Here is a 16,843-nt window from a genome sequence, read left to right on the forward strand (position 1 = left end):
GGAAATGAGGAGATGAAAATAGGAGACAGAGAAAGTCCGTTTGGGGTATCAGTGGTCACATACAAAAGTAGTTATTTCAAAGCAAACTATTATCTTTATCCTGCATTTAACCAAGTCGTTTTGGTGCTTTAACTTCACCAAGTAGTTCAGTTTCAAAAAGTTAACAAGGTGCATAAAACAGCAATACTGCGACCCTTTTAAATTAAGAAATTAAATATCATATTCAGTCATATTTTGTAGAACATGAGAACTTGTACATTAGGATATGTTGCCTTACTTTTTCTGACTTTTTCCACCTTAAATATGTCAACAAATATCAAACAACCACTTAGATTTTAAAAAATGTCTGCAAAATGTTTGTAGTTTGTTTGTTTTAGCAAAGAAAAGAGCAGATTTAGGTTTTTGTTTGAGTATTTTTTAAGTCTCCAGGATTTAAAGGGGTTATTTAGTTTCTGTTTTGATTTAGTGAAGTTTTTTGTGACTAGCTAGCACCATTTCTATAACACCCCAGGAATTATCTGCATTATATGTTCTGCAAAAAAAGTTTTCATATCGTCACAAATCAGAAAACTTATATGCCAGAATGTCAGTGATCAAGTGGTCAGACTTAAAAAAAATAAAAAATAAAAAATAAAAAAAAAGACCAAATCATGTTTCATACAGTGTCTGAAGTGCTTAAAAACTTGTTAAGCATATTTACAAAATGATCACTCACCTCCACTAGCTGTTCTGGAGCTTTCAGTCATGATCTTCATCATGACTGATTTTCATCAGGAGGTGCAGTTTCATTGCTCCCTCTCCTCTTCCTCCTCAGTGTATTTCTTCTACTGAGCTGGTCTTCAGGGATGGACACGCGAGTCACAGGACGAGTCTGCACCGACACCACCGAGCCAAAATCCAGCCTCTCCTCCTGCTCCTGCTCCTTCTCCTCCTGCTCCTCCTCCTCCTCCTCCTCCTCCTCCTCCTCCTCCTCCTCCTCCTCCTCCTCCTCCTCCTGGTCTGTGATGTGCTCCAGTGCCTCCTGCTCTCCTCTCTCCAGGCAGGAATCCTGCGTGGGTTTAATATTTTAATTTTTACTGCATCAGGACAATACAAATGGTCAATTATTCAAAACAACCATTTTTTTCCTGGTCGTGTCCACATTTCTTTTAGTCAAAGGATTTTAACAAAATATTCTTCAAAACAGTTTTTGCTGCAGCTCTGAAGTCCATTGACCTGGTTTTACTCATCAGGTCAAAATTAGCATCTTTTACATCATGTAACATGAGTAATGCGAAGTGGCTAATGGTTTTTAGAGTTAAGGACAGCAGGCTGCAGAAAATGAGATAAAAAAAAACACTTCCAGGTTGAGTTAAAGGGTCAAAAAATGTTCTAGGGCCTTTTTTTAATACAAACTGCAGATCTCTGCTGGTCTGAAACCCCTCATGTCTCTTTAAGATGCAACCAGAGCAGAAAAGTCTGCAGAGGTGATATGTTTCACAAGCAAATCATTCTTTCATTCATTTATTCATTCAGCAAGTATTTGCGTTTACTAAATGGACCGAAAGTTGAATTTTAGAGACCAAAAGTCGGCTGGAAATCTGTCTGAACGATCAGACTGATCTGCAAGAGCAAATAAAACACGAGCTCGGCAGATCCGTGTTTCATGTTTCCCTAGCAGAGACAGCACATACTCTGACCTAAATGTACCGTTTAATCTGCCTCTAAATTAATTGTTTGTTTGTTATGATGTTGTGAAGGAGCTGAGACATCACTGAACAGTATTTAAACGTGTTAATAGCTTCCCGTTCTCCTCTCCGTCCTCGTTGTCCGGCTGTATCTTCCTCGTACAGTTTTGTTCAGGAACGTCGCCCCCTTTATGTCAGTGTCGGTACTGCGTCTGACGTCTGAGCAGAACTTTCACTTCCTGCAGAAACACGACAGGAAAACTAGGATTTGTTTGTCCGTCCAGCCTCAGTCTGTAACAGTTGTGATGCAGAAACAGTCTGTTCTTATTTTTATCGTCTCGTGAACAAACCTGACTCGTGTTTCGTGTATTTCAGCTGTTTGAATGTTTGTTTTCTGCTTGAATGTGACTCCTCTGTTTATTTTTTGAGGCATTTTCTCACTATAAATGGTGAAACTGTAGATAATAAAGGTTTGAAAGAGGGATTATTAGATTTTAAACTGTCAAGTGGAAATCAGGATCAGTGCTTCTTCAGTATTAATGTTGTTCTGATTCTGGCCGGGGATTTAAAATAAATTCATGTGTGCAACAGAAACGTGTTTGTGTCTTAATTTGTTTCATTTTAATCTGCAGATAGAAAATAACTCAATGTTTCTCTAAAGGTTTTAAGACAAAGTTTGTCTTAATTCAATACCGCAAAAATATCTAAAGCAGGTTTGAAGTTTGTAAAGTTCGTCAAACTAAACTGGTCTGAACATAAACACTAAAAACACTGAATTATACTTAGAATTTACTTTAAATTACATTATTATTGAATAAACAGATCACACAACAAGCTAATCTATGTTTGAAGTCTGTTCAAACATAATCTTCATATTCAATAAAACTCACCTTGGCTCTGGATTCAGCTGTAAAAAACCTGAAGATGTTTTTTTAATTCATGGAAAATCTATTCACTATGATCCAAAATGAATCTGCTCTCACCATTTTTCTTGGTTTAAAAACAAGAATTACAACTGAAATTTAATTATGAAAGTTTAACACACACATTTTATTACCTAACAATGCTGAAAAAGTATAAAAATAAATATTTTAAAAGGGGTTTATTTGCTTTATGACAACACAGTGCCATAAATCAAAATTTGCCTATTTTATTTAAGATTTTTTTTCAATAGTATTCCTTTAATCTAAGTGTACAACAATGTCAACAGTCACAAGGAATTAATAATAAGAGTTATAAATATATATATTAAATTAAATGTCTGTTCAAAATGCAGAAATGTTTTGGTGAACTGACGACAGAATAGTTGGTATAAAACATTTAGTATTATTTTTTTATTATTTAATTTTTTTTTAAAAATCTGCATTATTTGCTTAATCTTTTCTGTAAATTTATGTTGAGCATATTATTTATGCATGCAATATTAATAAAATAAAAGAGAAAATAAATAAATTCCCCCCACTTCCCTGAACTGACCACAAACATTCTTTATTACATTTTTTTATTTAGGTCCCAAAAAACCATCATAATAACATTATATCAATAATATTAATACAGAAATTGAAAAAAGGAGGAAAAAAATAAAATAGCTTTTCTGTCCACGGCCTCAAACTCGGGGAAGGGATTCGATCCTCCAGAAAAACTCTGTTTAAAGTCTGTTTAGGGGCGAGAAGTGACCCGGCGTGGCTTCAAGCTGGAGCGCTGTCCGTCATTCTGCTGTGCACCAATCAGGAATGTCGAGGTGAGGCAGGGGGGTTGGTTCATCGAGGTAAAGCGCAGAGTTTCAGTCTACTGCTGCGACATCTGCGCGAGGAAAACACACACACGGGACTTTTATCAGCTCGGCACGTTCCAGTGATCTTAAACTATCAATATAATATATAATATATAATATAAATACATCAGTCTTTGTTGTGCAGCACGTTTTAATACAGGTTAGAGCAGTTCAAAATGTTTCACTGACATTAAATAAGACAGAATTATAGAAATTATAAAAACCCAATTCCAAAAGTTTGGACACTATATAAAACAGGATGCATCAAAATAACATAAAAATTGTGTATATAAAGCAAAAGTTTATCAGTGAATATGAGTCAAAAAGGATTAGCAAATTATCACACTGTTTTAGAATGTATTGGACAATAAATAAAATATATATATATATATATTTATTTATTTATTTATTTATTTATTTATTTTTTCAAATATATTATGAATTAATCTTAGTAAAAGTGATTCAAATTTAGTAGGATTTTTGAAAAATAGTAATATGAATTAAATAATAAAATGTCAAAGAAACACCAAATTATGTGGAAAATTAAGCCTTTTTCATCGAGTACATTCAAATTCAAGCATATTCCAAACCTTGAAAACAAAATTAATAATTTTTCAACTTTCAAGACTTGTACGAACACTGTGATTGGTTAAAAAGATCGAATATGTTTGCAGATATTCTGATGTTAGCAAAAGAACCTGGATCGATGGACTGAGCAACCCATGCAGTAGCGCTTACCCATGCTGGACATGAATAAAAATAAAAAGTATTATTTAATTCATGTAAACATCCTTTCTTCCAAAGAAAAGGACATTTTCCTGAAGCAAATGTGTTTAATAATGTGACTAAAAATGAGAAAATAGGAGGTAAAAAGAGCCTTTGACAGGTAAAGTACGAAAATCTGAAGCTGGTGAAAAATACTATACGTGAAACCCGTTTTATGTTTCATAAACACTAAGTGTGCTGCTGGTGCTGCTGCGTACCTGTTGTGTCTGTGACTGTGTCTGTGTCTCGGGTCCTCGACTCGCCAGCCGGCTCAGGATGTTCCTCTCAGACATCTGGAGTCGCACCGCCACCGGCGGTATCCGTGCGATGGTCGCAGGGAGGCGGGTGACGTCCGCCTTCATGTCGCTCAGCAGCTCCTCCAGCTGCTTCAGCACTGAGAGACACAGAGAGACACAGAGACACGGAGACGGGTTAGTTTATTTCCAGAAACACTCCAATTTCAGTCCTTTACTTTAGATTTTCCTCTGATGTTATTGTGAAGTTGCATTTTCATCAACTTAAGCTTATATTATTTGCAGCAGCGACAATAAATGACTTTTAAAAGGTGATTGTTTAAGATGCAGAACATAAAAACTAGATAAAGAAACAACATGTTTGAGTAATGATTGAAAAGTTGTAGTAAATGAGCAACTACAGCACAAGTTAGCAAAAGTATGAAATAATAGTAGAAGGTAAAAACAAAACTGCAAAAAGTCACTGATGACAATATTTTTTTCATTGTCAGGAGAGAAAAGCCTCTAAAAAAAGCTTTGAGGAGGAAACTGAGGAGACTATAAACTGAAACAGCATCAGTCAATAACCCTCTGGAGTCCATCTATTTATTGAAAATACACGTTTTATTTAAAGTAATAACTTTATTTATCTATGATATGTAGACAAGCTGAGAAAGCCAGTTAAAGTGTAATCATAGGAGCTTTCACAGTGTGCCATTTATGTTTCTAGACCATTTTTAAAATGTGAGTTTTCTTTCTACAATGAAAACTATTACTATTTTTAATTTACATGCAATTAGACTGTTTTGTAGTTTTATTATGAATTATTTTTTCTGCCGTTTTTGTGTGTATAAATGGTAAAAAAAAAAAAGTACATTTTGTACCTTAGAAACCTGTGTCTTTCGGTTGCTGACAGCTTTATACTTTGTTAATTAAAATAAAATGAAAATTCTGACTGATAGCCAAGTTTGTGTGGAGAAAAAGGAGCCATGCATGTGATGTAAGGACAGACTGAAAGATGCTGAACAGAGACAGAAATTAATGCATAGGAAGTTGACAAATTTGAACCAAAATCTCCTGGACTTCAGAGGTTTAACTGTCCAGTAGGTTAAGTATGAACATTTATAGAAACGTGGAGCTCGGCGTCTCACCTTTGTGCAGGACGGCGTTGGCCGGTTTGTTCCCGGACATGGACTCCTTGCTGAGGTGCTGGTGGGACTCGGCCAGACACTCCACCTCGCTGAAGCGTGTGTTGAGGGCCATGGAGGGGTGGGAGGGGTCCTCCGACATGTTGAGGTAGGCGGCACGACGCAGCTGCTCCTCGATCACCAGAGCCTGCTCCAACAGCTGCAGCACCACAGAGAGAGGAGGAGGAGGAGGAGGAGTCAGCGGCAGGCGAGGAGTCACTAAAACCTGGTTCTCTCTTTACGTTTTTCATTCATGCTGCTGTTTGACTAAGGTACTTGTTGGCTTAATAAATATTTATATTTAGTTATTTTGCATTAAAACACCACAGCAAGTTCCTTGTATGTGAAAATCTAATATGCTTGGCAATAAAAAATATTCTGATTCTATAAAACTTTGCAAATTGTCCAAGTTGATGTATTTAAAATGTCTTGTTTGGTCTAAAACCCAAAATATCCGATTATCAAAATAGTTGTTTTTTCTGCTGATCAACTTATCAATTATCAATCATAGCAGCTCAACATCATTTAATCATTTTTCACACTTGCTATTAAAATTATGTCAATTACAACATATTTGGGTCCGACTGATTTTAAATTATCAATTTTCACAGCAAATAGCTGAAATATTTAGAGGATGCAATATAAAGAAACAAAAACTAAACTACTACAACTAAAAAGCACAGGTAATACATTTTAAAACTTTAATAGCAAAACAGACAATAACAGTGTTAAATAAATATTATATATCTGCATCAGCTTTAGAAAAACTCATATTAGTCAACCCTTTTAGAAACAAACAACAAAAACTAATAATTTAACTACAGTGTTTGTGCTGCAGATGCCACTTTAAGAATTTCCATCCGACTAATTTTATTTCAATAAATGTATTTTTATTGTTGTTTTAAGATAATGAATGAATGAAAGATAAACTTTGAGACTTTGAGACCTTGACGAAGGAGAACCTGGAGAACCAAACTAACATCAGATAGAACCTTCACACTGAACCGACCTTAAACCTCCTGGCCAGGAACTTGTTCTTGATCTCCAGGAAGTTTCCTCGGTTCATCTCTCCCTTGAACGGCTCGTTGAGGATGGCGAACTTCACGTCGTTCTGGATGTCCTGCCAGCGAGCGTAACCGTGTCTGGGGGCGCCGCGGTCAAGGGCAACAACTCCGTCCAGTAAATAACAACAATATAAATACAATCAACTAGAAAACAGCAACTCCCCGCCCAGCAGGACCTCAGAGCCAATCACACGTTAGAAAAGAGTCAACAAGTCAGAATCGATTTTAAGATTCTTTTACTGGTTTATAAATCTCTTAATGGTCTTAGTGCGGCCTATTTATCTGATTTACTTTGATCCTATGAACCCTCGGGGACCCTCAGGTCTTCTGGGAGCCTTTTAATAAAACCAAAAGTAAGATTTTTTTAATAGGATGGGGTGGAGGGTGTTTGCTTGTTTCTATGTTTCGTTATTTTTTATTATTATTAATTTCTCCTTTTTTATGTAAAGCACTTTGTGTTGCATCTCTCTTGTATGAAAAGTGCTATACAAATAAAGTCTGATTGATTGATTGATTGATTGAAAAGGATACTGAATGATTCCAGCCAGCAGCCAGTAGTCGTGGCGGCGGTGCCAGATCTCGTTGGTTTTCTTGGTGACGGTAGCGGCGCGCTCCTCGTTCTGCCACAAGGAGTGGAGCTCTGAGAGGAGAGAGACGTCAGTGAGGGAATTAAACAGCTTTTAACCCTTTGTGTCTCCGTCACAAAACTAACTAAAATCTTAGTAAAAAAATGTCCTTCGTTTTTGTCTTTGTCAACTTTTTTCATACATAATGAAGATGGATCAATAAGGAAATAAAGGCAAATTTTACTGTGACCTCTTTTAATCTCCCACCCAACAAATACCCCATTATAAAATAATAAAACTAATAAAAACTAAACTAAAACTAAAGCATTTAAAAAAAAAATACTAAACTAAAACCAGAAAACTCACTCTAAAAGCTCATTAAAACTAACTGAATTTGAAAACAAGAATTCACAACCCAATTAAAACTAAAACTAATGAAAAATCCAAAACTATTATAACCTTGCAAGGGAATTCACTGTTCCAATGAGGGTCCTCACAAAGATAGAAGTACAAGAATATATGTGTGTGTGTGTGTGTGTGTGTGTGTGTGTACCTGTGAATCCTCCGTCAGCGATGTTGAACATGAATCTGGTCTTTGCCTTCTTCTTCTCCTCGCTGGCGGCGGCTCCAGCGGCGGTGGCGGCGGCTCCGGTTGCCGTGGCGGCGCTCTCCTTGCTGCTGTCTCCGTTCTGCAGTTTGGTCGCCTCCTCCGGCTTCGGAGCCTCCTTCTCCTCCTTCAGATCTGCAGCTGGAGAACGAAACGGGACATGATTAAGAGACGGAGACGACCGGCGTGAAAGAGACGGAGATAAAACCCTGAGAGCCGACTGGGAGTTATACTTCATAAGAAACATAATGGAAGATATTTTTCCTGTTTATTTACCCTCTAAAGGCAACAACCCAACACCAAAATAACAATTTATCACAGCTAGAAAACTGAAATGATCCAATTTCGTGACAAACATTCAGTGAAAAAAAGTGACAAAATCACTAATTTCAGACGATTAAAACTAATTAATCAGAAATAATTTGGGCAAATACAGTCTGCACAGGAAATAATGCTCTGATGAACATTTATATTCATTGTTTTAAAGAATAAATCTTTGTCTTTTACAAACATTCGGTGAAACTTCTTCTGAGCTGCAGGCTGTTTACACAGAACAGAGAGGAGAGGACAAGTTGTGGGCACTTGAAGAGATGTTGCATAATTTAAATTCCATGTGTTGTTTTTTCTTCTTTATGATTTATTTCATAATAAATGTTTAACTGCATTTTTTAGCGCTTACTTCTAGTCATGACTGTGTGCTGTTTCCACAGAGCTGCAGGACTTTTATAATCGAGTGAGAAACGAGGCCCCAGTGAGTAAAATGTGACAATAAATAAATGTGAAATAATGCCCTGCTTAACCTGCTGCCCCTGCGACCCGGCCCCGGATAAGCGGAGGAAAATGAATGGATGGTCGGATGAAGCTGACAGGCTTCAGAGTTAAAGTGTCCTGTGTGAAAGATTTATAAAGAAGCGTTGTTGGTACCTTTCTTCTCGTCTGCAGGAGGACTGGTGTCCATCTTTTCTGTCTTTTCTTCTTTCTTTTCTTCTGCTGCAAAACACAGAGAGACAAAATATTTTTTTTTAAAAAAAGGAGAAAATAAAATAAAAACAGCAGAGACTTTAACTGGACCTGAAGGAGATGCGATTAGTTAAACCTTTTCAATCTGTGCTACACATGTTTGGACCTGGTTGTGCTTCTGTTTTTGATTTAAATATTTGTATATTTCATGTCTTCACTTATTCTGCTGAATATGCATTATTTGTTTTACATGTCTGTATTTCTTTTCATTCTTTTCATTCTTGCAAGTATTTCCAGTATTTCTACCGACAGAATAAAACCAAAATTAATCAGGTTTCCATGTGTGCACCTGCAGAAAGTTGATAAACTGGCTTCCTGTGGTGAATAGAGTCCTTTACCTTTGACTTCGGGCTCCTCAGGTTTGACCTCTGACCCCTCCGTCTTGGCCTCAGCAGGAGACTTGGTCTCCTCCGCTCCTTCTGGACTCTTCTTCTCTCCCTCTGCCTCGTCCTCCTTCTCTTTCTCTTTCTCCTTCTCCTTCTCTCCCTCCTTCTCCTTCTCCGTTTCAGCCTCTCCGTTGCTGGGTTTGTCCGTCTCCATCGGCTCCTCGCCGTTCTTTTTGCTCTCCTGCTCGGCGGGCGGACTCTTCTCGTCGTCGTCGGGGATGGCTATCACCTGGAGGAGACGCGGAGGGAGTTAGGAGACGCATCTCGGGAGATTAACACACATTCAGAGTTCATGTTCTCAGGCTTTGTGTCTTTACCTCGTTGTTGGTCTTGGGCGGCTCTTTGCCGTTCTTCTCCGCCTCGACGTCTTTCTTCACCTCCTTCTCTGCCTCCTCGCTCTTCGAGGAGTCGTCGGCTGCAAACACAAACACGTTTAATTATGATTAAAGTAAGACCAAGATATGGGATCTTTGAGAGTGATGCCGATATGGCATGGCGGCTGATTTTTTGAGCTGGAATAAAAAATAAAACCTTTTTTTTTAATGTGGATCTGATCCATCACCACTCTCAGAGAGCTACTTCCTCAAACATTAACTTTATTAAATAATATTTAACATTATACAAACTATTACAACGTCAGCCAATTCCATATATGATAACTGAGAAAATGAAGAAAACAAACAGCTAAATAAACATCATTACTGATCAGTTTGTCAATTTCTGACTTTTTAAGAAGAAAAAAAAAGAAAAAAATGGCATGGCAATCAACATTTTCTGCATTTTATATTGTTATATATATATACACAGCATATACACTGATAACTATATGTCTTCGTGTGTGTGTGTGTGTGTGTGTGTGTTACCTGGAGCAGGCGTGTTGGGCTGTGTGTCTGCGGGGGTCCCGGTGGACGGGGTCTTCCCGGGGGAGTCGGGCTGAGCGGCGGCCTTCTTCTCCTCCAGCTCGGCCATCCAGGGCATCGACCACTGACCGTTCACATGCTCGAACTCCTGAACCTGAAAACACAACAGACGTCTCAATAAGACGACTCGTCACCTTCCAACACATCTCTGCTGTTATAAAGAGCTCAAACATCACCAAGAAAGTTTCTACGACACTAAGGCTGAAAATAGTGTTAGGAGTTGAATTCCCCCATTGTTTTTGATAAATAAATAACATTTTATCTGTTATTTCTTTAATTTTTTTTTTTTTTTCCCACTGCCGATTATTCTTTTTCTTCCCCGTTCTCACTCTGACCTGCAACGCAAATCAATTTCTCTCAATGGGTAATAAAGTCAAGCATTCAAACGACTTAAAGATATTATATTAAAGAAAAGTAACAAAAAAACAGATAAAAATGGTAAATTTTCTAATTTAATAAGCTGGAACTATTGAAACATTTTGCTTGAAAAAACAACAACACATGCCCAACTACAGACATTTATATTTATTTATTCATGTTATGTATTTACTTTTTGCCTCCATACCTCTCTGGATGTAAATAGTTAAATTGTATGGTTTTGTTTTCTCTTTTTTCTTTACATATTCATATTATTAAAAGGGAATGGACAATGAACATTTGGAACAAGAAGCTATTGATACAAAACATTTGGCTCTGTACAAGTTTGATACTAACAGCTGTAAATCCATTTGTACTTGTCAATTGTTGTGAAATTTCCTAATAAAATGATCATTAAAAAAAGAAAGAAAAAAAACACATTATTAATCATCATAATCATTTCTTGACTATCAAAGTTGTTGTTTATTATTTTGTTGTTGTGAACATTATCCGAGCCAGCTGTTTAAAATAAAAACACTTCTTAAGAAGAATTTTGAGTTTATAGTTATTCTGCCTTTTACCGTCATTATTCTCTTTTTTCAGTAAAAATAAAAAACATTCGTCAAAGCTGCAGTATTTTTTACCTTCTTGCGGATGAGCGACATGACACCGATGCGGGTGAGGACGTGTTGCCGTGACAACCCTTCTCGGGGGACGCCGTCAGCGAAGGTCTCGGCGCCGTCGGCTCCGGGCTCGCAGAGGTGACGCATGAACAGAGAGACGTACGCCCTGAGGGACGAGAGTTAAAATATTTAGAAAATGACAGCTAATTATAAACTTATTTTTTGATATTTTAAATAAAAAAAAGAAATAGACGTAGGATAATGATGTTTACATCAATATAATGTCATTCATTTAAAATTGTAAAACTATATGCACTAAAAACACATCACATTCTGCACTCCTCTGTGAAGAATTTGTCTGTTAGGTGACAGACAAAAAAATTCAATGAAACTCCAACTGAACTGCGGGTTTACACAGAGCAGAGAGGAGAGGACAAGAGCGACTGTAGAAGTGTAAATAGTAGAAGAGCAAACTTTCTCATAAATATTTTTACCATTTGTGAGCACCTGGAAAATGTATATACAGATTCCATTTTATTAAACTTTTGTAAAATAAATTGGCAAAAAAATTCAACTTGCGTTGTTCCCACTTCTAGCCATGATTGTGCTAATTCCACAGAGCTGCAGCACTTATTCATATATTTTATATATTATAGTGAAAATACAAAGACACAGAGAGTGAAAAACGCCCTGAAACCACTTTGGGTACAACACATTTGAGGTACTTTGATTGTTGAGTATTTATTTTAGCTTTTTAATGATACTTTATACCATTAATCCACTCCAATTTAAACTGTAATAAAATAACCAAATTTATTCCACTACATTAATCTGCAGCTATACATTACAATAACAGTTGTAAATGTCATGTTTTAGATGAGTACCTCGACACTAAAAGGGGTAATTTCACTTAACCATACCACCAACAATGGTATTACACTTTTAACAACTAAAAGTAGTTTGCTAATCTCATAAAACATACTGGTATGGGAATCTAGGGGCTAGGAGCAAAAGGAAGCTCACAAAAATATAGGCTATATGCTATTCAGTTTAGATATTTTTTCCATTGAAAATGTGGTTATCTATAGTCAGATTGCAAGAGAAATACAGTAAGAATTTCAAGCATTTACAAGCACTTTATCCAAAATCCAAGCACTTTTCAAACCTTGAAATTCAACATTAAAATTCAAGCATTTTCAAGGATTTCAAGCACCCGTACGGACCCTGAATAAAGGAACACAGGGAGTAAATCACTTGTTTCCCCAGTTAGAGGAGGAGTATTTTGCTGCAGGTCTTACTTGAACTCTTTCTCAGATTTCCCTCGCAGGTCCCGGACCAGCCACTGGGTGGTGAAGGCGTCCTGGGGAGGCATCCCGTAGCGCATCACAGCGTTCAGGAAGGCCTTCCTCTGCCGAGAGTTGAAACCCAACACCTGGGAGGCACAGAGTCACGTCTCACTCACAGCAACTCAAACACTGCAGCACTTTTAAAAACGGGGAACCCAAAGCAGCTGCTCACCTCGATGTTGCCTCCCACCCTGGCCAGCAGGGGGGGCAGCGGCTTGTCTTTGTCGTTCCTCAGGCCCTTCCTGCTCGGCCTGCGAGAGTTGGCTGCAGAGAACAAACACATGTGGTGATTAAACGGAGAATAACAGAGGAAAGTGATCTGCATCACTTAGATCTTTATTTTCTGGACATGCAATTTGTTTGGTTGTTGCATTTGCTGTTGATATGAGCATAAAGAGACAATTTTGCTGAATATATCATTAATGTACAAAGACATTTCTAGATATTACACCTTTATAAAACAAGCATTACAGTATAAACGTGCAGAGTCTTCTAGGGTTGTCAAAAGTAACGATACTCAAAAAAGTATCGATACTAAAACGTTGTATCCGGATACAATACTCATTTTCAAAAGTATCGAGTGTCTGAAGCTTGTTATCATAGTTGCAGTTTATTTTTGCCCAACTGTTTTTTATTATAAATATTTAACCTGTGGTTCTGTTCATTTTTACATGTTGTATTTTTCTTGTTAATAAAAATATTTCTGTTCAATTTTGGGGTCTTTGTTTTTATCCTTGTGGTATCGAAAATGGTATCGAGTATCGAAAAATTTTCCTGAGTATCGGTATCGAGTTGAAAATTTTAGTATCATGACAACCCGAGAGTCTTCTAATCAAACATCTGGTGCAGAAACAAATCTGTGCTTTATAAATTAAACACCATTAAAACTACATCAAACGTACACATTACCTCTAAAGACAAACACAGATAACGCTTCTCACCTTCTGTTCGCTCGTCGAAGTCCTCGTCTCCCTCTTCAGACGCCACGGAGTAATCTGATTGGCCGTCGGACTGGTCATCCTGCCAGTCAGCTGCGGGATAAAAAGAAAAAAAAAAAGATATTTTATAACCGACCGTCCAGTTACGACTTCTGGAAACGTACTAATGAATGTTTTCATGAAGCTCTTTAAGAGGCCAGAGTGCTTTGTCACAAGAGTTTATTTTATGTATATACGCTTGAATCATCTCCTAAATCACTGGGAATTTAGTTTTTATACGAAATTACGAACTAATTTAATATAAAGAAACGAAGGCCGTAGTAATTTCCTGCAAATATGACAAAAACATCAGCAGGAAGACATAAAAGTTCACCGTTTTTGCATCTTGTTTTCCAACTAGAGGTCAGTATAGAAGCTGAAATATTTTGAGTATAAAAAGCCTTTGTGGCGCATATTAATAAAAACTCTCAGGCCCGAGAATCAGCCTTGAATTTCTAATCAACTTGAGCTGACATTATTCAAGTTTAGACCGTTTCATTCAGGCAATTTGTATAAAGCAGCTCGCATTTTAAGACTGTAAATTAACAAGTTTTCATAGATAAACATGTTTATTTTTCTTGCATAAAGATATGTTAATAAAACTATTTGATACTGTACTAAAACGTGAGTATCTATTTATTTGGTGCAATAAAACGCAGTGCAGTTAGAACATTATGAGAAAACGCAATAAATCGATATCCTGTGAGAACTACTTCTGGTAAAATGGCATTTTTCTGCATTCAGGATCACAAACGTGTCCCGAACGTCGTCTTTTCTCGTGACAAAGCATTTCCGAACCCCTTAAAAAAACCTTGTGAATGTTATTAGAAAAAGAGCAAAGATCACCTCTGTCCTTACCTCTGTCCTCTTGTGAGCCGTCGTTGTAGTTGACCTGCTTGCGGATGCGTTTGCCCTTGCCGAGGTTGCGAGCCAGATCCTCCTGCTGCTGCTCGTAGTGGTGACGCAGCAGCTTCTCCCAGTAGTCGGGATCCACGCTCTCCTCCTGCTTGATGATCTCTCGCTGCACCTCCTCCTCCTGAAGGAGCGGGGAGAAGACGGAGAAACAGGGAGGAGGGTTAGAGAGGAAAAGACTCAAATCTCACTCTGCTCTCACTGCCAGATTCAGTTTCCTCAAGATAGCAGCAAAAATATCAACCTGTACACATCTGAATTTAGTGGATCATTGCAAATTAATCCGGTAAAAAAAAAAAAAAAAAAAAGACACCAAACTTTTCACGTTTTGAGACACGACAAAGACCAAAACATGGCCAGAAACAAACAAGGTGAGACTCGTTTTTTTCTTTGTGAAATTGTGCCTCAAACTCAAAAAACAAAAATTACCTGGGGGCCACTGGAGGCAGTATCAAAATGACCAAAAAAAGACACAAAATTACTAAAAAAAAAAAAAAAAGACACAAAATGACCCAAAAAAGACACAAAATCACAAAAAAAAGACACAAAATTACCACATAAAAAAGACAAGATCACATTACTACGTCTTCCGCAGTGATTTCAAAGTTCTGCAAAAGTCCCATGTTGCATTGCGACACTCCCACATGTATTCTCATTTTGTGTGTCTTTTTTAGTCATTGTGTCTTTCTTTAGTTACTTTGTGTCTTTTTTGGTCATTTTGTGTCTTTTTTTTGTAATTTTGTGTCTTTTTTGGTCCTTTTGTGTCTTTTTTTGGTGATGATTTCAGTTCTGGAAAAGTCCCATGATGCATTGCGACACTCCCACATGTATTCTGATGCATTTCATTGGCCAAGAGACCGAAAAATAGGTGGAAAAAACTACAAATATTACAAAACGACGTATCCGCTTTCCCGGCTTTAATGGTAGAATAACGCAACAGCGGCCCCTGGTTTTAACGGTAGAAATGCGGCAATGCTTTCCCGTCTGAAACAGGTGAAGCAGGAAAGGAGGCGCTCACCTCCTCCTCCTCGTCTTTGACCACATACTGAGCCACTTTGAAGGAGCTCAGGTACTCGTTCATGCTCTGCAGCTCCGTGTCGTCCGTGGCGTCCTGGTTCCTGTCCAGCAGACGGTCGATGGCCTTGTCGTCGTAGTGAATGACGCTGCTGTCCTCCTCCTTGTTCTTGTTCTCGCCTGAACAAACAAACAAACAAACATCAGGTCATGTCTCTCTCTCCTCAGTGTCTTCATCCCGTCCCTCTCTGTCCTCAGATATATCTGCTTACGTTCAAACTCGTCCTTGAAGAGTTGCTCCGTTCCGAACTTGAGGATGTCGTCCAGCTCCTGTTTGGACATGGAGCCCGTCTTGGACCCCAGACCGGGTCGCACCACCAGGTGAGTCAACATCATCTTCTTCTTGGCGACCTGGAACCAGAAATGAGTTACTAAAGAGAAATAAAGTGTGACAGGTTCTTTCTAAAAATGTTTCACAGTTACTTTTTACTTCTCAAGTTGTGATTAAACTGGCTTTTTCCAGGGTTTGGTCTCAGTCTTGCAGGTAGATATAAGCACCAGTTGGCTGACTGTTTGACAGTAAACTCTGTTGAATGGTTGTGTTGCAGCGCTCCTGTTTACCTGAGTAATCCTCTCCTCCACCGAGGCCTTGGTGACGAAGCGGTAGATCATCACCTTCTTGTTCTGTCCGATACGATGAGCTCTGCTGAAGGCCTGGAACACAAACAGTCATCCACAGTCAAGTCAATCTCTGGCACGCAAAACAAATTGTCATTCAAAAAATTACTTAAGACACACTTGATGCCGTCCACCATATGACTGATTACTTATATGTTGAGATTTATTATTATTCATATTGCATTGCGACACTCCCACATGTATTCTCATTTAGTGCCTTTTTGGTAATTTTGTGTCTTTTTTTGGTAATTTTGTGTCTTTTTTTGGTCATTTTGTGTCCTTTTTTTAGTCATTTAGTCAGAAACAGTCATCGACAGTCAAGTCAATCTCTGGCACGCAAAACAAATTGTCATTCAAAAAATTACTTAAGACACACTTGATGACTGATTACTAATATGTTGAGATTTATCTTGTTTTTTACTTTATTTCTTTTCTCTGCTATATCTGTAACCTGATGATCCTTCCTTTTAAATGTTCTCTAATGAAATGATACATTATAAGTGAATACAGCTGATATTGACACCATAGACATCTGAATAAGGATTTTTACAGTATAACATTTATCGGGTAAATATGAATGTACAATTTTTTTTAACAGTATTGCATGTTTGTATTAATCGTGTTTGTTATTGTTTTTCTTGTAGGTACTGTTTTTGTTTATGTTGTTTGTTTGTCATGTTTTAAGTCTTTTTAGGGACCCCAGGAAGACTAGCAGTCACCAAGGCGTCAGCTAATGGGGATCCATTC

General features: G+C 37.7%; 1 protein-coding gene across 5 annotated transcripts in view; it reads right to left on the reverse strand.

The window, feature by feature from the left end:
• Positions 1-3,142: 3,142 nt before the first annotated feature.
• chd4a (chromodomain helicase DNA binding protein 4a) overlaps positions 3,143-16,843 on the reverse strand; it is a 40,852-nt gene continuing 27,151 nt past the window's right edge. For 3 of the 5 annotated variants that reach the window (XM_059349918.1, XM_059349916.1, XM_059349917.1), the window contains exons 24-41: positions 16,040-16,132; positions 15,691-15,829; positions 15,423-15,598; positions 14,339-14,528; positions 13,457-13,546; positions 12,688-12,779; positions 12,468-12,601; positions 11,191-11,335; positions 10,133-10,283; positions 9,587-9,684; positions 9,222-9,498; positions 8,788-8,853; positions 7,810-8,004; positions 7,222-7,330; positions 6,636-6,768; positions 5,591-5,786; positions 4,425-4,600; positions 3,143-3,470 (exon numbers count right to left, since the gene is read on the reverse strand). In XM_059349918.1, the coding sequence (XP_059205901.1) occupies positions 3,456-3,470; positions 4,425-4,600; positions 5,591-5,786; positions 6,636-6,768; positions 7,222-7,330; positions 7,810-8,004; positions 8,788-8,853; positions 9,222-9,498; positions 9,587-9,684; positions 10,133-10,283; positions 11,191-11,335; positions 12,468-12,601; positions 12,688-12,779; positions 13,457-13,546; positions 14,339-14,528; positions 15,423-15,598; positions 15,691-15,829; positions 16,040-16,132 (2,475 nt within the window). In that variant the 3' untranslated portion in view covers positions 3,143-3,455. The remainder of the gene's footprint in view (positions 3,471-4,424; positions 4,601-5,590; positions 5,787-6,635; positions 6,769-7,221; positions 7,331-7,809; positions 8,005-8,787; positions 8,854-9,221; positions 9,499-9,586; positions 9,685-10,132; positions 10,284-11,190; positions 11,336-12,467; positions 12,602-12,687; positions 12,780-13,456; positions 13,547-14,338; positions 14,529-15,422; positions 15,599-15,690; positions 15,830-16,039; positions 16,133-16,843) is intronic. The other 2 variants (XM_059349920.1, XM_059349919.1) reach the window with 1 other exon arrangement.

Source organism: Centropristis striata, chromosome 14, assembly GCF_030273125.1.
Source record: "Centropristis striata isolate RG_2023a ecotype Rhode Island chromosome 14, C.striata_1.0, whole genome shotgun sequence".
In the NCBI taxonomy this organism is placed as follows: domain Eukaryota; kingdom Metazoa; phylum Chordata; class Actinopteri; order Perciformes; family Serranidae; genus Centropristis; species Centropristis striata.